The sequence below is a fragment of the Panicum virgatum genome, chromosome 3N (genome assembly GCF_016808335.1).
Source record: "Panicum virgatum strain AP13 chromosome 3N, P.virgatum_v5, whole genome shotgun sequence".
Classification (NCBI taxonomy): domain Eukaryota; kingdom Viridiplantae; phylum Streptophyta; class Magnoliopsida; order Poales; family Poaceae; genus Panicum; species Panicum virgatum.
The window spans coordinates 45295824-45320511 of record NC_053147.1 but is presented as its reverse complement, the minus strand read 5'-3'; the positions used below and the strand labels follow the sequence as shown (position 1 = coordinate 45320511).

General features: G+C 47.1%; 1 protein-coding gene across 1 annotated transcript; it reads left to right on the top strand.

The window, feature by feature from the left end:
- The first annotated feature begins 20130 nt into the window (after nt 1–20130).
- Nucleotides 20131–22171, top strand: LOC120665994 (tryptamine 5-hydroxylase). Its single transcript, XM_039945757.1, has 2 exons — nt 20131–21166; nt 21290–22171. Exons 1-2 carry the CDS (start codon nt 20264–20266, stop codon nt 21938–21940), a joined length of 1554 nt encoding a protein of 517 aa, XP_039801691.1. The 5' UTR covers nt 20131–20263; the 3' UTR covers nt 21941–22171.
- Nucleotides 22172–24688: the final 2517 nt, after the last annotated feature.

The window sequence follows — 24688 nt, the reverse complement described above, 5'->3', positions numbered from 1 at the left end:
TGTTGGAATTTTGGAAATGTTGCTGCTGGAGTGCTGGTTTGTTAAAAAAATTCGGGTTTCGAGTTATCCGTTCGGGTTTCGGGTATCCACGGGTTTCAGTTTTGGGCATGAATTTGCACCCGAACTGGAGTTCGGGTCGGGTTTGGGTTTCAAGTTCGGGTTTCGGTTTTGGGTGCCCAGACACTCCACCCGAACTGAACCCGGCCCGTTGCCATCCTTATGTGCATATATACTTGTGTCAGAAGTAGTTTTCTGTCTCGGTACCATTAAATTAAATCTTAGAGTCCACACTCACATGTCATATAGTAGCAGATCTGTTAATATTTCTCGAAAGAGATTGGGAGCCGTGTTTTCATTAGAGCAAGTATAACAATGGAGTTATAGCGAAACTAGTCATCATTTTTACCGACATGGAGGAGACACTACTACAATAACTATTAATCGAGGTGGGCAAAAACAATTAGCTGAGACGTTTCAGCAACCGCCTCAGGAACAAAGATCACGGTAAATAACCTATTTTTCGAGGCGGTTGCTTGTCCATCTTGGTTAATCAAATAGAAAAATAAGAAAAATATAGAAAGCCCGTGGGCAGGCCCGCCGAGCCCATCCACGGGGGAGGCTGCCGCCGCCGTGCCTCCGCTTGCGGCGCCGCCGGGGGAGGCCGGATCCGGCCCCTGCTCGCCGGATCTGGCATCCACGGCACAAGATCCAGCCTGTGGATGAGAAGCGCCTCGTCGCCGCCGCAGCCACTGCGCCACCGCCGCTCAACCTCAGTGGTCGCGCTCGCCCGCCGCTCCCGTGTTGCAGTCGCACGTGTGCCACTAGCCCTCCATGGCTGTGCGCCCGCCGTGGCCCCACGCTCAACACTCCTCTGTCGAGGCTGCGCGCCCGCCATGACCCCGCGCTCGCAGCTCGCCCACCGCAGCCCCGAGCAGACCCCGCGTTCGCGACTCGCCCGCTGCGGCCCCGAGCAGCCGCTGGCCGCCTGCCGCAGCCCGTGTAGGAGGGGAGGGAGGGAGAGAGGGAGAGAGAGAGAGATGCGGGAGGGGAGGGAGGGAGAGAGTGAGTGGAGGGAGGTATGTCAGACCCGGGGCAGCGAGACTGCTTATAGGCATAGAATGTTCTAGAGTAAGGGATAGCTCATGGATGTACCTTACCTCTTTTTGTAACTACCCGAATAGGCGTAGAACTAGCTGCAGTACAATGAAACTACCCCGATCGTGTTGTCGTAGGACTCCAACTGTACTCGGCTAGGACTTTCCATGTAATCATGTCCCCCCGGATATATAAGGGCGGGCAGGGACCCCCTCAAAACAATCATCTACACCTAAGGCAATACAAACCACCACACAGGACGTAGGGTATTACACAACTCGCGGCCCGAATCTGTCTAAATCTTTGTGTTCCTTACACCATCGAATTCCAGAGCCGTCAATCCCTACCTACAAACCCTACTGCTAAGGATATCTCTGAGCAGGCTTGGCGGTAAACACCGACAGCTGGCACGCCAGTTAGGGGACTCGGCGAGTTCATCGGCGAATTCGATGGCCACTTTCGCTTTCAGCACCATGACGCCTCCCAGAGGCGCCACCTTCATCTTTGGCTCGTGGGTCTGCATCGCCGATGGTTCAGGCAGCTTCGATAGCCACTTAACCAACTCTCCCACGCCGAAGAGCCCCACATCGGAAGACTCCAACAAGCTCGCCAGATCTCATGATCGCGGCATTATGTTGCTTCCCGACCTTGCCAAGGAGATCGAGTCAAAACTCGAAATCAACTCGAGTTCTACTCGGACTCAGATTGATCTCAAACCGAAACTCACTCGGATTGGGACTCTTATCGCGCAACCCGTCTTTGGTTTGTGCAATTCATCGTCTATTTAAAAACAGATGATTAGATCCTCCTATGAAAATAGCTTGGATCGCCTACTTCACGTCGAAAACCAATCAGCCACCGCTAGCCGGGAGGCACCCATTTTTCACGTCTATCCAGATCCAGTCGGATCACCTCAAGACATCCTAGATTTCATCACTAAGGCGCTGGCTAAGATGCAACTCAAATCTTACCGAGATCATACTCTCGCAGAGCTACTCGACAACATGCGAGAAGTCGCCAGCATTGATGATCTCCCATTTCAACACGGCGTTCCTCTCGAAACTGAGAGGGAAACTAGCTCCGGTGGAACTGTCCTAGCTGATTACGAATCAGACCAGGAAAGCTTCTCTCATGAGCGTTTGGTTCCGGTAATCATCTAGCCCGGAGGTGCTCCAAGCCACCATGATCCAAACGAAGTTTTGGATCAGATCTCAGCAGACAACCTGACCCAAGACGCTCCAGCTGATGAAGACGAAGTTACTCGTACAACTTGCAGGGAAAGGAATCAATGCAAAGAAGTACGCAGGACTTGTGCGGCCGAACGTGCTTATCTCCCGCCACGCAACCTCAACAATGAATTCAACAATGTTGCGGATCCCATTTTCAGAACACCAATCGCCGCAATGACAGAAGCAACCCTGCGACTCATGACAATGCCCCAGAATCCCGAGTTGGAACGAGTCATAAATCTTACCAAAAATGCTGTTGAACAACTCGAGAGACAGAACCCCCTGTCCTCACTTCACGGTACGCGATCAAGGGCTACCGCAACAGCAATACCGCAAGCAAGCCGTACCCCTTGAGGCCACCAGCGTCAGCAGCAGCAAGAACAGCAGAATCGAAGAAACCTAGAGGATCAAGAAGCTGCGAGTAGTCACCGCCCCAGAGGTGGCCAACCACAAGCAAATCAAGCTCCTGACCCTCATCCAAACCGCAACGACAACAACCGTGGGAACAACAGGGAAGAGGTAGCCGATTCCATTATGGACGCACGAGACATCATCAACGCAAGACGCAGAGCACAGCTTGCAGACAACTCCGACCATTTCCCCGCCCTCAGCAGTGTCTTCGACAACGTCGAGTACCCAAAGGATTTCAAGCCGACAAACATCCAGAAGTACGACGGTAAGCAAGATCCTGCTCAATGGTTACGTTTATATTCGACCGCTGTTAGTGTTGCTGGGGGAGACACCAACACCAAGGTTCTCTACTTCCCGATGGCTCTGGAGCCCGCACCCCTCACGTGGCTCGAAAGCTTGGCGCGCGAGTCCATTCACTCGTGGGATGACCTCAAGAAGGCCTTCATCGACAACTTCCAAGGGTCGCTACATCGTGTAGCTACTCGACACGCCCTGTCCATGTGCAAGCAAGAACAAGGCGAGTCGATCAGATCCTACATCAAGCACTTCTTCGACACAAGAGCCACCATCCCCAACATCGCCGACGACGACATCATCGACTACTTCCGGAGCGGCATCACCATCCAATCACTATACCGTGACTTTGGGCGTAATCGGCCCAAAACAGTGGTAGATCTACGTGACATGATGCAGCGCTGGGCAGATGAAGAGGAGCAAGAACGCAGTCGCTTTCCCCGCCGCAACAACGACAACAACGGGAAGCGCCACAACGACCGCGGAGGGCTCAACAACCAGCGGGATCCTACGCATAAGCGTAAGCCTGACGATACTGTCGGCACCATGGATCGCACACCGCGTGGTAAGAAAGGCGACAAACCGCAAGACCAGTTCGACAGGATACTTCACAACAAAAGATGTCCAATCCACCCCAAGAGCAACTACTCGATGTGGGAGTGCACGATCCTGCGCAAATCCTTCCAGTCGGCACCTGCAACTACTCCAAAGAAAGAACAAGACAAAGATGATGAAGACGACAAGAAAGACCGTGACAGTTTCCAACAGCAGCAAAATGTCATCAACGTCATATTCGGAGGAGATTCTAGCTTCTCCAAGCGAGCTCAGAAGCTCCTACTCAGATAAATCCTCTCAGTCGAACCAGTAATTCAGAGGCCACTCAAATATAGCGAGGTCCCTATTACCTTCTCCAGGGAGGATCAGTGGACCATCTTCTCTAAACCTGGAAATTTCCCGCTAGTACTCGATCCAGTCGTTCAGGGCTCCAAGCTTACTCGAGTACTCATCGATGGCGGAAGTGGGCTCAACCTAATCTTTGCAAGCACACTGGTAAAGATGGGCCTCAACTATATGAGTCTGCTTACTCCAAGCAAGGCTCCGTTCTACGGCATCATCCCCGGAAATTCCTCTACTCCAATTGGCTCTGTTAATCTCCCAGTCATATTTAGTACAGAACAGAACTTCCGGACAGAGTACATCAAATTTGAAGTAGCCGACTTCGAGTCCTCTTATCATACTATCTTGGGAAGACCTGCACTAGCCAAATTCATGGCAGTGCCACACTATGTCTACCTGCTCCTCAAGATGCCAAGCAACACATGAGTCCTTTCACTACGGGGAGACCTCCTCAAATCCTTCGAGTGCGACAAGGAAGCAATAGATCATGCTTCTACTATCCGGGTTCCCAGCTCTGTCAGCGAAATACTTGCCGCTGTTAAAGAACTCTCACTCAAGGAGTCGATGCCTTCCAAGAAGCCAAACCAATCATCGGTTAAACCAACCAATGGTGTGGGCACTAAGACTATCCAGCTGCAAGAGGGAGACGACTCCAAAACAGCCATCATCGTAGCAGGACTGGGTGACAAATAGGAACTCGAGCTCGTCAACTTCCTTAGGACCAACCGAGACGTATTCGCGTGGAAACCAGCGGATATGCCAGGGGTGCCCAAGGAGTTGATTGAGCATGCCTTGAAGGTCGACCCTAAAGCAACACCAAAAAAGTAACGCTTACGGCGGTTTTCACCAGACAAGCGAGAAGCCATCAAGAAAGAGCTGGCAAAACTACTCGCAGCTGGGTTCATCAAGGAAGTCTACCACCCTGATTATTTGGCCAACCCTGTGCTCGTCCAGAAGAAGAAGAACAATGAGTGGAGGATGTGCGTCGACTACACTGATCTAAACAAGCATTGCCCGAAGGATCCTTTCGGGCTACCACTTATTGATCAAGTAATCGACTCGACAGCAGGATGCGTCCTGTTATCCTTCCTCGACTGCTACTCAGGGTATCATCAGATCGCCCTAAAAGAGGAAGACCAAATCAAGACGGCCTTCATCACCCTTTACGGGGCATACGCCTACAAGACCATGTCCTTTGGGTTGAAGAATGCCGACGCTACTTACCAGCGTGCGATACAGCTGTGCTTCTCCGACCAGCTACATCGCAATGTTGAAGCCTATGTCGACGACGTCGTTGTCAAAACGAAGACCCAGTATCAATTCATTACTGACCTGGAAGAGACCTTCAACAGCCTCCGAAAATTCCGCTGGAAGCTCAACCCAACAAAGTGCGTCTTTGGTGTACCCTCTGGAAAACTACTCGGATTCATCGTCAGTAACCGAGGAATTGAGGCTAATCCATAGAAGATCAATGCCATTATGTCCATGGACGCCTCAACTACTATCAAAGACGTCCAGAAGCTTACAGGCTGCATGGCAGCCTTAAATCGATTCTTGTCCAGGCTTGGCGAACGGGGATTACCCTTCTTCAAACTCCTAAAGCGACAAGACAAATTCGAGTGGACTACAGAAGCCGCGGAAACACTCGAGAATCTCAAGCAACATCTCCAGTCACCACCTATTCTAACAGCTCCACTACCCGGTGAGGAATTACTCCTCTACATCACTGCGACTACCCATGTAGTCAGTACAGCGATAGTAGTCGAACGCTCGGAGGAAGGCCACGCTTACGGTGTTCAGAGACCAGTCTACTTCATCAGCAAAGTACTCTCTGAATCAAAGGTTAGATACCCATCAATTCAGAAACTTCTGTATGGAATTCTAATCACCTCCAGGAAGCTCCGGCATTACTTCGACGAATACAAGATCTCAGTCATAACTGACTTCCCATTGGGGGATATACTCCACAATCGGGATGCCACTGGACGAATCTCAAAGTGGGCAGTTGAATTGGGAGCTTTAGAAATTAACTTTGAGCCAAGAACAGCAATCAAGTCACAGGCACTAGTCGACTTCTTGGCTGAATGGCGGGAAAACCAAATTCTAGCACCCCGGAACATTCCAGAGTATTGGGTGATGTACTTCGACGGCTCACTTAGGATCGATGGAGGCGGCGCAGGAGTTTTGTTCATCTCCCCCAAGGGAGAACAATTGAAGTATGTGTTCCAAATCTTGTTCAAGGTCTCCAATAATGAAGCAAAATACGAGGCATTGCTACACGGCCTCCGACTAGTAGTATCTCTCGGCATCAAGCGACTACTCGTCTACGGCGATTCTCTACTCGTCGTTCAACAAGTCAATAAAGAATGGGACGTCAACAAGGATACAATGGACGCATACGTTGCAGAAATCAGAAAGCTCGAAAACAAGTTCTCAGGATTGGAAATCCACCACGTCGATCGCAACAACAACGTGGGAGCTGATTTCCTCTCCAAACTTGGGTCCACTTGAGCAGCTGTTCCACCAGGAGTTTTTGTCCATGAACTCCACCACCCATCAGTCAAGGAACAAAGCCAACAAGCCACTGACATGGAGGCCCCGAACACAGTCAGAGAAGTGCTGATGATTGATGAAGATTGTCGAACTTAGTTTATTGATTTCATCAAGGAATTCAAGCTTCCACCACATGTTGATCCTAAAAGCGCTGGAGCTGCCCGCATCACCATGCGCAACAAGGGTTTCATCCTCGTCGGCGACAACCTATACAAGCGCTCTGCTTCAGGCATCCTCATGAAGTGTGTTACCCTTGAAGAAGGCAAAGACATCCTCCGAGAAATACACGAAGGATTTGCGGCAATCATGCTGCATCAAGGACACTAGTCAGCAAGGCGTATAGGTCAGGATTCTTCTGGCCAATAGCTGTCTCGGACGCAGAAGACCTGGTCCGATGGTACCCTGGTTGCCAATTCTTTGGCGAGAAGACTCACGTCCCAGCACTCAATTTGATAACAATCCCTCCATCATGGCCGTTCGCCTGTTGGAGCTTGGACATGATCGGACCATTAACCATTGCTCCAGGAGGATTCAATCATGTGCTGGTAGTAGGCGACAAGTTCACCAAGTGGATCGAATACAAGCCCATTGTCAAGATCTCACCAGATAGAGCAGTGGACTTCATCTCCGACATTGTCCATCGGTTTGGTTTTCCTCACACCATTATTATAGATCTTGGCTCTAACTTCACGTCACAATCTTTTTAGGATTTCTATGACAATTCCTGCATCGAGGTCAAATATGCTTCCGTGGCTCACCCCCGGGCAAACGGTCAAGTTGTGCGCATCAATGGCTTAGTACTCGACGGCTTGAAGAAAAGACTCTACGACGCCAACACTAAGAAAGGCGGCAAGTGGATTCAAGAACTACCTCATGTAGTTTGGGGGCTGCGAACCCAGCCTAGTAAAGCAACTGGACAATCTCCTTTCTTCCTTACCTATGGGTCAAAGGCTATACTACCCGCTGATATCATGTGGAAATCTCCAAGGGTAGAAGCCTATCAAGAAAGAGAAGCAGATGAAGCTCGACAACTTGAGTTAGACTCAGTCGAAGAGGCCAGAGTCAACGCCTTAACCAAATCAGCTAGATATCTTCAAGGAGTCAGACGCTATCATGATCACAATGTCCAGCAAAGATCCTTCAACATTGGAGATCTAGTACTTCGCCGGATTCAGGATGAGACAGGATTGCACAAGTTAAATTCCAGATGGGAAGGTCCCTTCATCGTAACTAAGGTTACAAGACTGGGTTCATAAAGAATCACTGATGCAGATGGCAATGAGGTACTGAATTCCTGGAACATCGAGCACTTGCGCAAGTTTTATCCCTGGTCCAAGCAACTAGTGGTGTTAGTGGATTTCTTTAATAAAGTGAAGATCCTTATTGGCATATCGACTACATTAAAGGCAATCTGACAGCATCACCATTTCAGGATAAGCTTACACAGTTTTCCTTCAGAACAACTACACAAGCCGCATCCTTTCCCTTAAAGGGCACAACCTACTCGCCTAGCTCGAGAAGGTGAATGGATACCTTACTAGTTGTCCATCTTGGATAACTCGACGGAGTTCATCTTAACAGGTCAACTATGAGGAACTCCAGCATTGCTGTCAATGCAAAACTACTCGCTCGCTCGAGTACGTTATGGATACTACTACATTTTGTCCATCTTGGGCAACCCGACGGGGTTCGCCCTAACAGGTCAATCTTAGTAGTTACTCCAGTCTACAAGTTAGACACCTTACTCGCCTCGCTCGAGTAAGTTTTGGATATCTTTCTGGTATTTACGTCTTGGACAACCCGATGGGGTTCGTACCTAACAGTTTTGCCTTAAGGATTACTCCAGTCCTTGATTAAAGGACACCTTACTTGTCTTGCTCGAGTAAGCCTTGGATATCCCTATGACATTTACATCTTGGGCAACCCAACGGGGTTCGTACCTAACAGTTTTGTCTTACGGATTACTCCAGTCCTTGGTAAGGACACACTACTCGCTTGATCGAGTAGTTTATGGGTATCTTTTACAAGTTTTTTCTATTTGGATAGTCCAACGGAACTCATCCTAGATGATTAACTTTAAGGATTACTTCATGCGGGTATTCTACTCGATTGGTCGACTAGTTCATACTTATCCTACGGTATCAGATTATGTTTCTGAAGACACACCAACTGGATACAAGCTATGAACAACGACAAGAGCTCACTGAAGATTATAAGAGTTGTTACAAGAAGTCTACTCTTCCATGTTCTTCAGAATTTCCTCTGCAATCACTTCTGTTTCCTTACAATACTCTCGGAATTTCTCATCAGAGCAATTGGGAGCTATTCCTTTAGCTATCGGAGCCAGATTAAACTGAGGCAAGTATGACTTGACAACTCCTATCATGTGGGTTAGATAATTCTTGGAAGTAGCCGTCAAGACATCAAAAATCTTCAGGGGCGCTTCTTCCAAGCGCTCTACCAAGGATTTGCTATTTGCCGACCCTCCTTCATCGACCACATCCACAAGAGCTTGAGTTGCTGCTGGAGAACCTGATGGAAAGGTTTTTCAGTAATTATTATTGACCAAGCAAAATCAAGGAAAAAAGATCGAGTACTTACAAGCTTGGGCAGCCTGCACTTGTTGTTGAAGCTTGGAATTTTCTTCCTGCAGCCTTGATTTTTCTTCTTCAAGATTCTTGATCTGGAGCTTCATATTACAAATCTCCAGATGATGCTGTTGATTTGCTTCATAGAGCTTATTACGAGCCGCCAGGGACTCATCCAGACGTTTGGCAATCATGGCACTCTGATCCTCCAAGTCCTTTCTGTTGTCCACAGTCTTATACAGAGCATGAGACTTTAAGAAAGATCGATTGGCTACATCCTGAGACATACAAGGCGAATCTAGTCAGATATCAACAACTACTCGATAAAGATAAATAGTGGCAGAAGACTCACCTTGGTGAATTTAAAGCTCCACTGCATACAATCTATAAGTTTTTTCATGTTGTCTAGAGACAACAGCGGATCATCAAACAGTTCCTTTCCCAGCTCTTCTTGGGCTGACTGAGGCATAGACTAGAATGGTACCAGTCGAACGGAAGGACCTTTTGACCCTTCTGCTCCACTACTCCCAGATCCACCAGCTTTGGAAGCTTCCTCAGCAGCCGCAGGAGTATCAGATGTTTCAGGGCTTGGCTCGCTTGGTTTCTCAGCTGTGTCTATACTCGGGCAACTGGCAGTCGAGTTCTCGATCAACCCGATTATAGGAGAATCGGGGGCTGATCGACTAGCTTCTTCCGAACCACTCGACACCCAATTGCGGAAGTCTTGGACTTGATCTTTTTCATGCACCGAAAGATATTGGACCCTAGCCAAGCAAATATTCTGAATAAGAAAGCTGAGGCAAACAGGATACAATCAACAAAAGGTTATATACTTACTGGTCGGCATTGAGATGAGGAACTTTCCTCTACAACATTGATCCGGGAGCCACCTTCCATTTTTTGATGTCATCAGATCAGCATTCGCGGAAGTCGGAGGCATACAATACCAGGATTTATAATTCTTCTGCAGAAAGAAGCCAATACTTAGACAGAAGATCGAAAATGGTTGACTACAAGTACTCGACATGGTATCCAAAGCATGTACCCAGGCATTCTCAGGAGGATTTTGTGCCAAGAAGAGTGTTGGAAGCGTCAAAGACTTGTCGAAGTTATCGAGTACTTTGCAGCCAATGATTCTGAGGACATCCTAGTGTGATCCTGCGTACCTTCATATCTAAAGCTAGGATGCTTTTGCAGCTGGAGAGGCTGCGTCCGGCGACTGATAAACGAGAAGACTACATGATCTCCAGTGACTCCTTTTTTCTTAATAATGGCAATCGTACGAAGAATGGCTTCAACTTGCTTGCCACCAGGTCCTCTACTCGACCAGCTCTCCTGGACTTGGGGGCACCAGCAGTCCTTTCTGGAAGTGGGGATTCAAAGTTCCCAACATGGAACCAGAATTTCTTCCATTCAGCTCCTTGATCCGCTAGATCATAAACCAAGTACTCGCCTTGGTTCTCAGGGCGGAGTACCAATTCACATCCCCCGACGACGGCGGGATTGGCAGCATTAGGGATTGGAACAAGGAAGAAGAAATGTTGGAAAAGATGGAAATGGGGGAGAAGTCCAAGGAATGCCTCACAGAAATGAGTGAAAATTGAAAGATGCAAGATGGATTGGGGAGTGAGATGGTGTAACTGAACTCTCCAAAACTGAAGAAGTCTATAGAAAAATTCTGATACGGGAAGAGTGAGACCACATTCTACAAAATCACGAAACATAACGGTCTCAAGAGTACCTTCCATGGGGTAATCTTCTCCTTCACCAGCGCGCCATTGGCTTATGCCCTGTTCTTCGAGGAGACCCATATTCTCCAACTCTCGGACCACTGATTTAGACATCTTGCTTTTACGCTAACCTGTGGACATATTGGCGACAGTTCCCTCCTCAACTTTGGATTTGTTCTGCCTGGGAGCCATCTCAAAGTCACGAGTTTTGGCTTGGGGGCTACAAGAGGGGCTTTTGGATTTTGACTGAGAAGAGGCAAATGCGAAATCTGAGTTTGACGGCGGCCAGGAGTTCAAGGGGTAAAACCCTTGGAAGTTTTCAACCGGCTTTATACGGTCTTCAGGGGCAATTCTGTGAATATTTGGGGATGCTAACGGACTCTTTCCTTCTCGGGGAAATTTCCAGTTTTTGCCACAAGTTTACATTGATTCTTAAATCTAAATGGAGGGATTTAAATTCAAGACTCGGGGGCTGTGGAATATATGTTTCAGAGATTTATTTTACAATTTTTTTGAAAAATAAAGAAGGAGAAAAAGACTGAATTGACCCTCAGCCTGATTCTACGATTCAACCTAAGACTCGGGGGCTACTCCATTTGGAGCACGAGTACTTTGCGCACCATATATCATCAAGATTTCGGGGCTTGAGCACCTCACAGCCTCGAAGCAAACAGAAGTACTTGAAGGACTACTTGATGTATCTGAAGGAAGAGTCAGAAGCAAACAGAAGGATGTTCTGACTACTCGAAGAACTCGAAGACGCCCAGCCAAGTACTCGACGCCTGCAGGACTCGGCTATGAAGAGATCGGGGGCTTGTCAGACCCGTGGCAGCGGGACTGCTTATAGGCATAAAATGTTCTAGAGTAAGGTATAGCTCATGGATGTATCTTACCTCTTTTTGTAACTACCCGAATAGGCGTAGAACTAGCTGCAGTACAAGGAAACTACCCGATCGTGTTGTAGTAGGACTACAACTGTACTCGGCTAGGACTTTCCATGTAATCATGTCCCCCCGGATATATATAAGGGCGGGCAGGGACCCCCTCAAAACAATCATCTACACCTAAGGCAATACAAACCACCACACATGACGTAGGATATTACGCAACTTGCGGCCCGAACCTGTCTAAATCATCGTGTTCCTTGCACCATCGAGTTCCAGAGCCGTCGATCCCTACCTACAAACCCTACTGTTAAGGGTATCCCTGAGCAGGCTTGGCGGTAAACACCGACAAGGTAGGTGCAGCTAGTAGAGGGGGTCGGGAGGTGAGTGGGTTAGGGTTTGGTTTAGTTATATACTCTTCTCAGCAATCGGACTTATATAGGTTTCTATTAGGCTCGGTCTATTAACCAAGGTGACTCTATAAGTGGACTGGCTTCAAAAATTGGAGTATTAACTAAGGCGGTCATTTTAATTGCGACCACCTCGATTAATCAATTTTGCAAGGTGATTTCTTTAACCATCTCGGTTAATGCCTGCCATTAACCGAGGAGGTTGGAATTCCTAACCGCCTCGGAGCTATTTAAAAAAGCTCGCGGTATCATTTTTTGTAGTAGTGAGAGAAAAAGAAAGGAGAGAGAGATGATAGCTTGGCTCTCATGCAAGCAACAAGCTGAGCACCAACTCTTAGGTAGAGGTGGGTCCAAGCAGTAGCAAATGTGAGGGTGAATAGAAAAGAGAATGTAAGATATGAATTAAATAATATTTTGTAGACAAACAAGAAGACTATTGTCGTATAACCTGACTCTTGTATGTTGGTTTATAGCTAAGTACTTGACCATATTATTAACCATGCTCTTAGTGAAGCTGGTATTCCATATTTTGGTTGTGACTTCGGCATTTTTTTAGTGTGAATCTATTAACATCAAGGTTGATGTGGCCATGTTTAGATCTTTTGGCAAATTTTTTGGAAAGAGAATTTTTGATATTTAGGGTATTAAATAAAATCTATTTATAAAACTTTTCGCACGGATGGATTGTAAATCGCGAGATGAGCCTAATTAATCCATAATTATCGAATGGTTATTGTAGCATCACTATTGCAAATTATGGATTAAGTAGGCTCATTAGATTCAACTCGCGATTTACAATCAATCAGTGCAAAAAGTTTTTGTAAATAGATTTTATTTAATACTCTATATATGTGTCCAAATATTCGATGTGATGTTTTTTTAAAGTTTTTGGATATAAACAAGACCTAGTATAAAATTTATACTAATAAAGTAAACTCTGGTCAAGTGTTTGTCCTTATGAAATGAAGCTTTTATTATACTTTATAGGTATTAAAACGGATGGAGTATTATGCATGCAAGATTGATACAGGTACGCTAGAGAACAGTTTTTCCAATGTCAGGCTCTCTAAACGTTAATTTGAGTGGGATTATCCTTGTAACAAGTTAGCTCCTGTAACAATATAATGCGCACAAATAAAACACTAAACACAGAGCTTATTTTCCCTTGTTATGGTCAAAACCCCAGAAACCATCTTGTCTTTTCATCAAGGCACTTGACTGAGTCCAAACTGAATGTCTAATTCGCCATGCCAATAAGGTCGTGATCTAACTTTTGTTATTCAGAGACCTTGCATATACCAACACTACGACTTAGGATTTCGTCTTTGGCATCGTCTTGATCAAGTCTCCTTAGATGTTCAGTAGAATATTAATTCAATCTTATATAGAGCAAGCACTTGGTAATTAATTAACTTTCTAGTGGAGTCAAATAAATACTGCCATATATATACTAGCAGGTCAGTTCATATTTCTCCACAGATATCGTTTTCACTAGCGAATGAAGCTCAGATCTGCATGGTAAATTCCATATTGAGATCCAATTTTTCAAGCGCTAGCTAGTATCTGCGAATGCAAATCACGGTCTCGAGTCAGGCACAAATCGGCCCTGCTTGACCCTAATTACATCGCGCATAATATTCCGAATGAAAGCGATCGATCGAGACACACGTTTACAAGTAAATGGAAGGGCGAGGTAAAATCCTAAAAAAACACTAGTTGTTGTTCGACGCCTTGGGCGGACGGCACTCTCGGTTAGTGTCGGAAGCAACAGTGGGTCTAGGGGGGCTTCAGCCCCTTCTAGACCCTCACAAATAATGGAGCCTCTCTTGAGCCCCTCTATTTTTGAGGAGAAAAAAAAGAAAAAAAAAGAGAAAGAAGAAAGGAAAGCCCTCTTTAATCCATTCTTGAATCCGCCACTGCTCTCGGTGATACAAATTCTGCAGGCGTATGAGATGAGCATGCAGTAAATAAATAAAATAAGTAGAACCATGATTGTGATGGATCTCATCCATGTGGATCTGTGAGCTGAGATCCGTGCGTGATGTTTACTTTTCGGTGGCAAATTCTAGCTAGAACACCGAAACACATGTGGCCACGGCAGCAGCACCACTCACCACGCATATATGGCACGGCGCTGGCCATTATTCCCGTTCGCGCTGTTACTAATAACGGCTGACCGACCGGCTCTGGCTCCGGCTCCGATCCAGATCGAGATGATGATGCGCGCGCGGGCGCACACACACACGCACATATGCCACTAGAATTTAGAGAACAAGTAAGCTAGATCAACACACACACGCACGCACGCATGCAGTCACGCACGTAAGTGCACTGGGGTAAACGGGCTGAAAACTAAAAACTAGCTAGAGAATAAAGTTGTCACTACTAGTCTTTGTTCCAGACCATTTGTCCCGGTTACCTTTGGGCCCGGGACAAAATGTGGCTTTTGTCCCGGGTTCAACGGCTAGCCGGGCCAACGTGGGGGACATGGGCTTTTTGTCCCGGGTGGAGCCACCAACCCGGACAAAAGGCCCCCCTTTTGTCCCGGTTGGTGGCTCCTCCCGGGACAAAAGGCTCAACCCTTTTATCCCGGGTCCCTTTTGTCCCGGTTGGTGTTACCAACCCGGACAAAAGGCCCCTCCACGTGATAGTTCAAAAGGAAGTTATTCTATACTGAGTCACGTGTACTACTTAGGTAAATTGGGAAGGAAACCATGCGCTAGGCAAGAGGTCTTTGGATCGAATACCGTGGTGTGCAAAAAAAAATTTCAACGTCAGACACCTTTTGTCCCGGTTTGGAACCGGGACAAAAGGCTGAATTTGTAGTAGCGTGTTCGACGCCGTGTGAGGCCGGGCGTTTCCTCAGATCCAGTAATAGGTAGGTCATTAAGCTCTGCCTGGATCGATCGCCCGGCCGCCTCATGCACGGCGTAGCTCGATCACGTCTTTGCACTGAGAGCATCTTTTGATCTTTTTTTTTTTAATTTGTTCTATGCATGCATGATCGACGCGCTGCTATGTCAACGGCTGCCTACAATTTTAACATGCATACGGCTTAATTAATTTTGTTTAAACTTTTGATTAAGCTTGCTTGACCTTTTCCAACTAAAATACGCCGTGTGGAACATGCGAGAGCAGGGGTGTGTTTCCCGCCGTTTCTAGCTACTGCTCCTGCCGCCGCCGACGCGCGCCGTGGTTTTGTGTGTGTGCTAGGCTGCTGGCTGTGCGTTGCGTAGCGACTCGTATTTGCGTGTGGGGGTGGCGTTATTAAATATAAAATTAATGCCCCTCCTTCGTTGTCGTCTGTCGAGCTCCTTGCATTGGCCCATGGTAATGGCATGCATGCAGAACAGCAGAAGGTGGTTTCACCGCAGTAGTTTATATCGATCGTCGGTCGTCTCTACCCTATACCCGTTCCAAATTATTTATTATTTTAATTTTATTATAAGACAGACTTGTCTAGTTTTGATTAAATTTATAAAAGAACCTACTAGTAATATCTACAATATCAAATTGGTTTTTTATTAAATTTACCATGATATATATATAGGTCACCCTGATCGACCCTGCACTGCACTGCGTGCCTGCGTGTAATATAATAATAATTATTATAATAATAATGTAACTGACAGCGTAAAAGAGTATAAACTTCGAGCACAGAAAAAGAGTAAAAATACTAGCTACCCCCTCCAGTCCGGAATATAAGTATTTCTAGCTATGTACTAAATTCATAGCATTTACTGTGTACCTAGACAAGTATTTATCTAGATACATTAGAGATGTTATGAATCTAGACATCTGAAAATATAATTAGAAATGCTTATATTACGAGACAAAAGAGTAGTTGCTACCTCGAGTCCGAGTTCTATATATTGCGAACCGCGTAGCCCTGACAGTGTGGACTGGCCGTGGGAAAGGCATCGGTTCGTCGCCATGCGCCGCACGGCGCCGGCCGGTCATCACCACCGTCACCAGGCTACCATTACGAACCTGCTACCAACCTCCGATCCGGTCGCGGTCGTGGCGCGGAACAGAACCGATCGACAGAGGAGCCAGCGAGAGACGCCTGGTCAAGTCGGGCGCTGTAACACGAACGAGATCGCTGATCCGCTGCGCGCGCCGGCAACCGGCAACCTAGCTCTGCATCGTCGTCGCGTGATCGCGTCAGCGCCCCTCCCGTTGGCAGACCTATATATCTCTCCGGCGCGACGGCGACGCTTTCCCGGCCGCGCGGAGAAGTAAAAAGCTGGTAAACCGGCGGCGCTCGCAACCCTGCTCAGGGGACACACCGCCGATGCGTCCCAAGCCATGCGCCCCAGACAGGGGAACACAAACCAATTATTAAATTAAAGCCTGGCTACTTTTGCCAATATAAGCATGACATAGGAGTAGTACAGAGAAAAGGAGATCGATGCCATAGAACGAGAAAAGGTGGCAATTGAAGAATGATATTCTCAATCAAGTACAGGGTTCTTTATTGGGCGACTTGTTCCTGCTTCCTAAAATAGCTAGGATGATATAGGTTACGTTCAAATAATAAAGGAGAGATTATATATTTTTTTCGTGAAGCATGCATGCATATATATATATATATATATGCTGCGTGCTAATTTGTTCCAATACTCCTTGTGTGTTTCTCTACGTTGAAAATTTTTCCATGGGAGTTTGTCACTTGTAGTCTGTAGATATACTTACTGTGTTGGGCTCCCTTTTCGTGCTCCCCGGGACGTGGGCGTGCCTCGCATCCTTCCACTCTTTTTTCTTCTGAGCCGGGGTCCGCATCTCCACAGGAACCCATTCGTGTAGATTCATCCCACTGCATTCCGCACAAACGTTGCAAAAGTATGATTCTCTTCTACAGTGATCACTTCTCCAAAACGTCAAGTATTGATTGATGCATGACTGGATCAGAGGTAATAAGGAATTAAGACACGATGTCTGACATATCGCTGAACTTAGGACCATGATTTGTAATGAGTTTGTTACCGTTGACAGTTTCTTTTCTATGCGTGGGTGCTCGCTCCAAGGATTCAGCTTCTGTTCAAGGAAATATTGGAACGACTAATAGGGATATGATTGAAAATGATGCTGCTCATACATCGATTTCAAATAGGTTGATGGTATTTGGGCAAGCTCTGAAAGTTCATATAGTCCCTCGGTTCCAAATTATGTCATTTTGGCTTTTCCAGATACATAAGTTTTAGGAAAAAATCTACTTTACGCCCTCAAACTATCAAAGTCCGATTTGCAAACTTTAACTACAAAATCCGATAATAGAGGCCATCCAACTGTTGAAACCGGATAAATTTGGCCCCTCATATGATTTTCCATTTTGTGAGAATTGAAAGTAGTCAAATTTAAACTAAAAATTCATAAGCAATTCATTTAAATAAAAAAAATACGAAATGGGTATTAAAAGTTTTGTAAAAATATAACCTCTCTACTAGCACGATAGTTGTTAGTTATTCATATTCAATTTTTTTATATTCATAATATTCTTATGGTTAAACCTATTATTTTTGAATAACTAATATTCAAATAGAGCAATAATAAATAGGTTATATTTTTAGAAAAATTTCAGTACTAGTTTATATTTCTCTGAATTAAAATGAATTAGTTTAAAATTTTTAGATCTAATTAGATTTTTTAATTTTTATAAAAAAATACAAAACCACCTTTGAAAACACCCTAAGGGCTAAATTTGCTCGATTTTGAAAGTTGGATGGTCTCTATTATCTTATTTTGTATTTGAAGGCTTAAAATCAAACTTTTACTATACGTCGAGAGTGTAAATCATATTTTTTCCTAATTCTTATTATATATGGACCTAGATATACTCTATGTTTAGAAACATTGTAAAACTATGTATCTAGATGTGTTAAAATGATCAATAATTTGGTGTGGAGGGAGTAGTATCGTTTGAGCACCAGCGTAGGTCAAACTCAATTTGATGCTTTCACGCCTATCTGCTGGTACAAAGAAATGTTATTTGGTGAGTCCTCTAGGCCTTATCAGTGGAGAGCCCGGGTTCAATTGTTGACAGGGGACAACTTTCAAATGAACGTCAGCTCTCAGCCTTCCCGTGAAAACTTTTCAAGTATAGATTTCTTCAAACAAGTCTTTCTTGAAAACTTCTTCAAATAAGTTCCTTGCTATACTTCCTTTTTTAAAACAGCTTCAATGAACAAAGCTTTGTAAAAATTTCATTGAATAAATTTGCATTGGTGGTGATTTTCTTCTGAGAATATTTAATAGAAACCATTTTAGGAGACGTGGAGGGAAGGGGTGGTATAGTAAACTCTATCTATGACGCATGAGTAATAGGAGAAAGAGGAAAAGGGATGAAAGAAGGAAGAAAAAGAGAGACGAGAAAATTAGGAGCTGAGCAAAAGACTCGAGCTCACATCAGAATTGGTACATCACTGCATCTTAACTGCACTATTCGGTTTCTATATATTTGTAGATCCAAATACAGTAGATCTAAGATTTTATTAAAAATCTGGCAGTATACTACTACATCATGAAGTACAAACACATTCTTAGCACAAGCTTACTGCTGACCAGAAAGGAATTATCTTAAATTCATATAATGGATCGGAGTCAGATGCACGAGGACACCGTGCTCTTCTCTTAATGAGCAGCATCCCTGAACACAGATGTACGTGGAGCAGCATCTCGGCACGTGCGTGAACTGGCTTTGAGCACAGCTGCATTCAATGATGTTAAGTAATTACCCGCAAAAAGAATGATGTTAAGTAATTGGTCGGGGCCTATTTTCTGACTCCTTTATTTTTTTAGAAATGATTTCCTGGACTATTTAATTGAGGGAGTAGTGCTAAACTTCTTTATCATTGGAATATTGGATCACTAGCTTGAACAATATAGAGAACAACCCACTAAGAGCATGAGGCAGGATATTCAGATCCTATCAGCAAAGATGAGAAAAAAGAAGGGATATATTTGTGCGCAATTAAGCGACCAATAAACGATTATGCGCTGTCTTATTTTCTGTGAAATTCATGCAAACTGTAATCTTCTTGTGTCCAAACAAAGTTGAAGAGCAAACTCGGCCAGACTTAGTGGTGTTAATTGATGATCTTTAGGTACACCTCCAACCTTTTTTATGTTCAAAATTTTGCACTAATTCTTCAAATTAAGATCTTCTTTTGAAGAAATAGTAAAATTTTTTGAATTTAAAAGAGTTGGGGCTGCATCTAAGGGTAACTAATTAACACCCCTAGTCAGACTTTTGATGCCCTTCTTGTTAAATGTATAGGGGAACAAGGGCATGTGGTCGCTATCGTTATGAGCTAGTTGACTAAGGCCGTGTTTAGTTCCCTGCGTTGTAAACGCAACAATTTTTTGCGACAGAATTTTGCTAATTTGAAGTACTAAATGAAGTTTATTTACAAAACTTTTTGCACAGATGTGTTGTAAATCGCGAGACGAATCTAATGATGTTAATTAATCTATGATTAATCAATGTTGCAAATTATGGATTAAGTAGGCTCATTAGATTCGTCTCGCGATTTACAGCCCATCTATGCAAAAAGTTTTGTAAATAGACTTCATTTAGTACTTCAAATTAGCAAGATTCCTTCGTAAAATTTTGCGTTTTTGTGTTTACGGGGTGGGAACTAAACAGAACCTAACTGAGCTGGTCCCCTTTTTCCCTTGTGCTCAATAGCTTTTTTACTATTTGCATGACTCCAATTCAGTTGTTGGCTAGTTGTGTGTAATTTTCCAACTCCATCTCTCTTGCCAACTGTTGAGAGAGCCCAATGGTGCCAGAGATACCCATTTTTTTTTGCGGGTTGAGATACCCGTTTCTCGATCGGATCAAGTAAAAAAACCGCATCACCACGCAACCGTTTCTCGATCGGATCAAGTAAAAAAACCGCATCACCACGCAACTCTTGTCGTCGATCTCATTCTCAACTCCTCACCTACCACCACCACGTCAACCGTCTAGATAGATTTACATATTTTTTTTTTGGGAACAATAGATTTACATATATATAAACACCCCGCGCTAGCCATAGGTTGTTCACGGAAGCCTTCAAAGCAGAGCGCCAAGAGCTATCTGCGAGCGCGCGGCGCACACACAAAGCAGCAAAAGCTTTGTCAAATTAAAGCCCGGCCGGCCCCTCGTTGATCGACGACGCGCCCGCCATGGAGCTCAACCTCGTGTCGTGGGCGTCGCTCCTCCTCCTCGCACTCTCCGCCGCGTACGTCTACTGCACGACGCGGAGCCGGTCGCCGCAGCGGCTGCCGCCGTCGCCGCCGGGGTGGCCGGTGATCGGGCACCTGCACCTGCTGTCCAGCGGGATGCCGCACCACGTCATGACCGACCTGGCGCGGGCCATGCGGGCGCCGCTGCTCCGGCTGCGCATGGGCAGCGTGCGCGCCGTGGTGATCTCCAAGCCGGACCTGGCCCGCGCCGCGCTCACCACCAACGACGCCGCGCTCGCGTCGCGGCCGCACCTCCTGTCGGGCCAGTTCCTGTCCTTCGGCTGCTCCGACGTCACGTTCGCGCCCGCGGGCGCCTACCACCGCATGGCGCGCCGGGTGGTCGTCTCCGAGCTCCTCTCGGCGCGCCGGGTGGCGACCTACGGCGCCGTCCGGGTCAAGGAGCTCCGCCGCCTCCTCGCGCACCTCACCAAGAACACCTCCCCGGACCGGCCCCTCGACCTCAGCGAGTGCTTCCTCAACCTGGCCAACGACGTGCTCTGCCGCGTCGCCTTCGGCCGCCGCTTCCCGCACGGAAAGGGGGACAAGCTCGGCGCCGTGCTCGCCGAGGCGCAGGACCTCTTCGCCGGCTTCACCATCGGAGACTTCTTCCCGGAGCTCGAGCCCGTCGCCAGCACCGTCACCGGCCTCCGCCGCAGGCTCAAGAACTGCCTGGCGGACCTCCGCGAGGTCTGCGACGAGATCGTCGACGAGCACCTCAGCGGCAAGCGCCCGCACATCCCCGGCGACCGCGACGAGGACTTCGTCGACGTCCTCCTCCGAGTCCAGAAGTCCCCCGACCTCGAGGTCCCACTCACCGATGATAACCTCAAGGCCCTCGTCCTGGTACGGCGCCACTCCTCTCTGCTTCTAGCCTATATATTCATGTGCAGTTTCTTTTTCATGGCCGGTACACATCTCACACTGACTGACCTGTCATCGATGTGGCTTCCAATTAATCTGATGCAGGACATGTTCGTTGCCGGCACGGACACGACGTTCGCGACGCTGGAGTGGGTGATGACGGAGCTGGTCCGCCACCCGCGCATCCTCAAGAAGGCGCAGGACGAGGTGCGGCGCGTCGTCGGCGGCAAGGGCCGCGTGGAGGAGGCGGACCTCGGCGAGCTCCACTACATGCGCGCCATCATCAAGGAGACGTTCCGCCTCCACCCGGCCGTGCCGCTGCTGGTGCCGCGGGAGTCCGTGGCCCCCTGCACGCTCGGCGGCTACGACATCCCGGCCAAGACCCGCGTCTTCATCAACACCTTCGCCATGGGCCGGGACCCGGAGATCTGGGAGAACCCGCTCGAGTACTCGCCGGAGCGCTTCGAGAACGGCGGCGGCGAGATCGACCTCAAGGACCCGGACTTCAAGCTGCTGCCGTTCGGCGGCGGCCGGAGGGGCTGCCCCGGCTACACCTTCGCTCTGGCCACCGTGCAGGTGTCGCTGGCCAGCCTGCTGTACCACTTCGAGTGGGCGCTGCCGGCCGGCGTGCGCGCCGAGGACGTCAACCTCGACGAGAGCTTCGGCCTCGCCACCAGGAAGAAGGAGCCGCTGGTCGTGGTCGTCAGGAAGAGCGAGGGGTACGAGTTCAAGGGGGAGGAGCTGAGCGAGGTTTAAGATCAATTGTTATTAAATATTATTTGGTTCATTGTTTTTGTTCTTATTAATTAGTGCAATTGTGCAAATAAGTGTCAAGTCTTGGGAGTGGTCGCCATTAACCTTTTGTAGAGTAGTCGCAGGCAAGGGACCATTACAAGGAACCTTGTAAAACAATTTGATCTATTGTAACACTTCGGTTGGTTGGTGACCTGGTGGGCAATAAAAAAGACCATTTCTTTCTTTTTTACAGATACAGAATACGCTCTAGGCATCTTATTTTGCCTAATTTATATTACGAAAATGATCTAGTACAATTCAGCTGTCAGATGGACAAGTCTTATTTTTTTCGATCATCGTAAAAATTCAATATATATCAAGCCAATTACAACCAAATTTGTTAAAGTCTTCTTCACCGAACACCCCATGTGTAACCATAGCCGCTCGTTGTTCACCATAACTGTTGATCCTGCGGCTAGTGCAAAAAGGGGGACAAAAAGAACTAAGCATGGCACAGACAAAACCACAATCGCACATGGATCCATAGAACCACTTAAGAAATATTAGTGAGGCCACCCCCAAAACTTGATCGAGATCTGCTCCTATGCTCTCATAAGTCCTTCATCGGTGCTGGATGAAATACCCAGAGAGAGAGAGAGAGCACTTATTCCAAAGAACGTCACCATCAAGCATGAAGTTTGTTAGGATAACAATGCCATTAACACTAAAAACCTCTATCTAAAAGTGCTCCATAAAAGAAACCACTAAAACGTACTCCATGGCGATGGCTGAGGCGCCCTTGACGCATAGTACGTCACTGGACTGCGACTCAACCCAGCCACTCATTAGATCGCCGGTCTCCCTACCAGCACCACTTTGCTCCATGCCCTCAACAACTTGTGCCTCCACTCCACCACTAATCAACACCACTTTCCTCCATGCCCTCAACAACTTGTGCCTCCACTCCACCACTAATCAACAGGGAAGTTCCCAAGCTGTTATCGCCCTCCATGGCTTCAACTTCCTGCGCGAGCGAATAAGGGACGCACTCCGAGGAGATCACATCCTCGACAAAGTTCTCTTCCGAATCAGGGATGAACTCAAACTCATCGGCGCCTCCTTCTTGAGTGTCTTGAGCAAAAGCAATCCCTTCCTCTGCTAAGCAATTGTTGCGTCGATCCCACCAAATGCCGCGACGACGCTCCCGGCCATCAATCAGGCCGGTGGTCGAGCAGCTATGAGGGGACCCGCTGCTGCACATCCGACCTCCAGGCAACCTGCAACTCCAACTAGCCCCGCGTCCGAACCTGAGGCGGTGCTCGCGGATCCAACCCCATCGCCGGAAGATCAGTCTACTTTGCCCGATCCCACATGAATCGCGCCTCCTCACGCCACCGCGACCCACCATGGTTGAGAGGGCAGCTGCGACGGCGCCACCGAGGCTTCGGCGGCCATCGATGGGGGTGGGGGGCGGCGACAGGTGGTGCGCCGCGAGCAGTGGGGGAGCAGCTTGGGAGGGATGGGGGCAGGCTTGGGATGGGGGGTCTACGGCCGGTGGGGGAGCGGTTAGGGATGGGGAGCGGGGAGCGGGGGTCGCAGGTGCCGAGGTGCGCAGGGAGATTGATGACGGGAGGAAACGGAATGGTGGAGAAAAAGCAATCGAATGGATAAGTGGTGACAGCGGAAAAAACAACGACAAAAAATAGGGAGGGGGAGGGGCGCTCGGAGGGGTTTCTGCCTCGAGAATGGTCTGGCTCAATTTTGGGTGACGAGAACATGGAGGTCTGAATTCTAAACAAATATTTATTTTGGGATAAGTTTTAAATCCTAAACAAATACTTATTTTGAGATGGAGAGAGTAATAGCTATGGTGTGGTGGCGCACACGGCGTGGGAGCCCGACACGCTATCGAAGGTGGATCGGCAGCTCATGATGTGGGGGTCCAGCGCAGGTGGACCCGCGCCGTGGTGTAAGCAGACCTACCCGAGCTCCGCCACCTTGCGCGCCTCCGCAACCGCTTCAGCCGCTCCGACGCTGTAGGCCGCCTCAGGCGTCGGTCGGGAGCATGCCCAGAAGCTTGGCGGGCTCCTCCGACTCCTCCCCCACGACCAAGTTCTGACCCACTATAACCCCTACTCCTCTTTATTGTTCTTGTTTAGGGAAAGTTTAGTTCCCAAATTTTTTTGGGTGAAATTTTTTGGACAATGTTTGACCACTAATTAAAAGTATTAAACATAGACTAATTATAAAACTAATTATATGGATGGACGAAAAATCACGAGACGAATCTATCAAGACTAATTAATCCGTCATTAGAGGTTGGTTACTGTAGCACGACATTGTCTAATCATGGTCCAATAAGGTTTAAAAGATTCGTCTCGAAATTTCATCCAGGGGTTGTGGAATGGGTTTTGTCAGTTATTCACATTTAATACTCCTAACTAGTAGTCAAACATTGTTAGTTACTGTAGCACCCAAATTTTTTTGGAAACTAAACGGGCTCTAGTTGCAGGTGTAAAAAAATTTGAAATGAAATCTTTTCGCATTTAAATATTAAATATAGACTAATCGCGAAACTAATTACAAAATTCGCCTGTAAACTACGAGACAAATCTAATGAGCCTAACTAATCCGTCGCTAGAGTATGGTTACTGTAGCAATTACTGTTTAATCATTGCCTGATTAGGCTCATTAGATTCGTCTCGAAATTTACGAGCAAACTATGTAATTAGTTTTTTGTTTCGTCTAGATTTAGTACTTCATGTATGT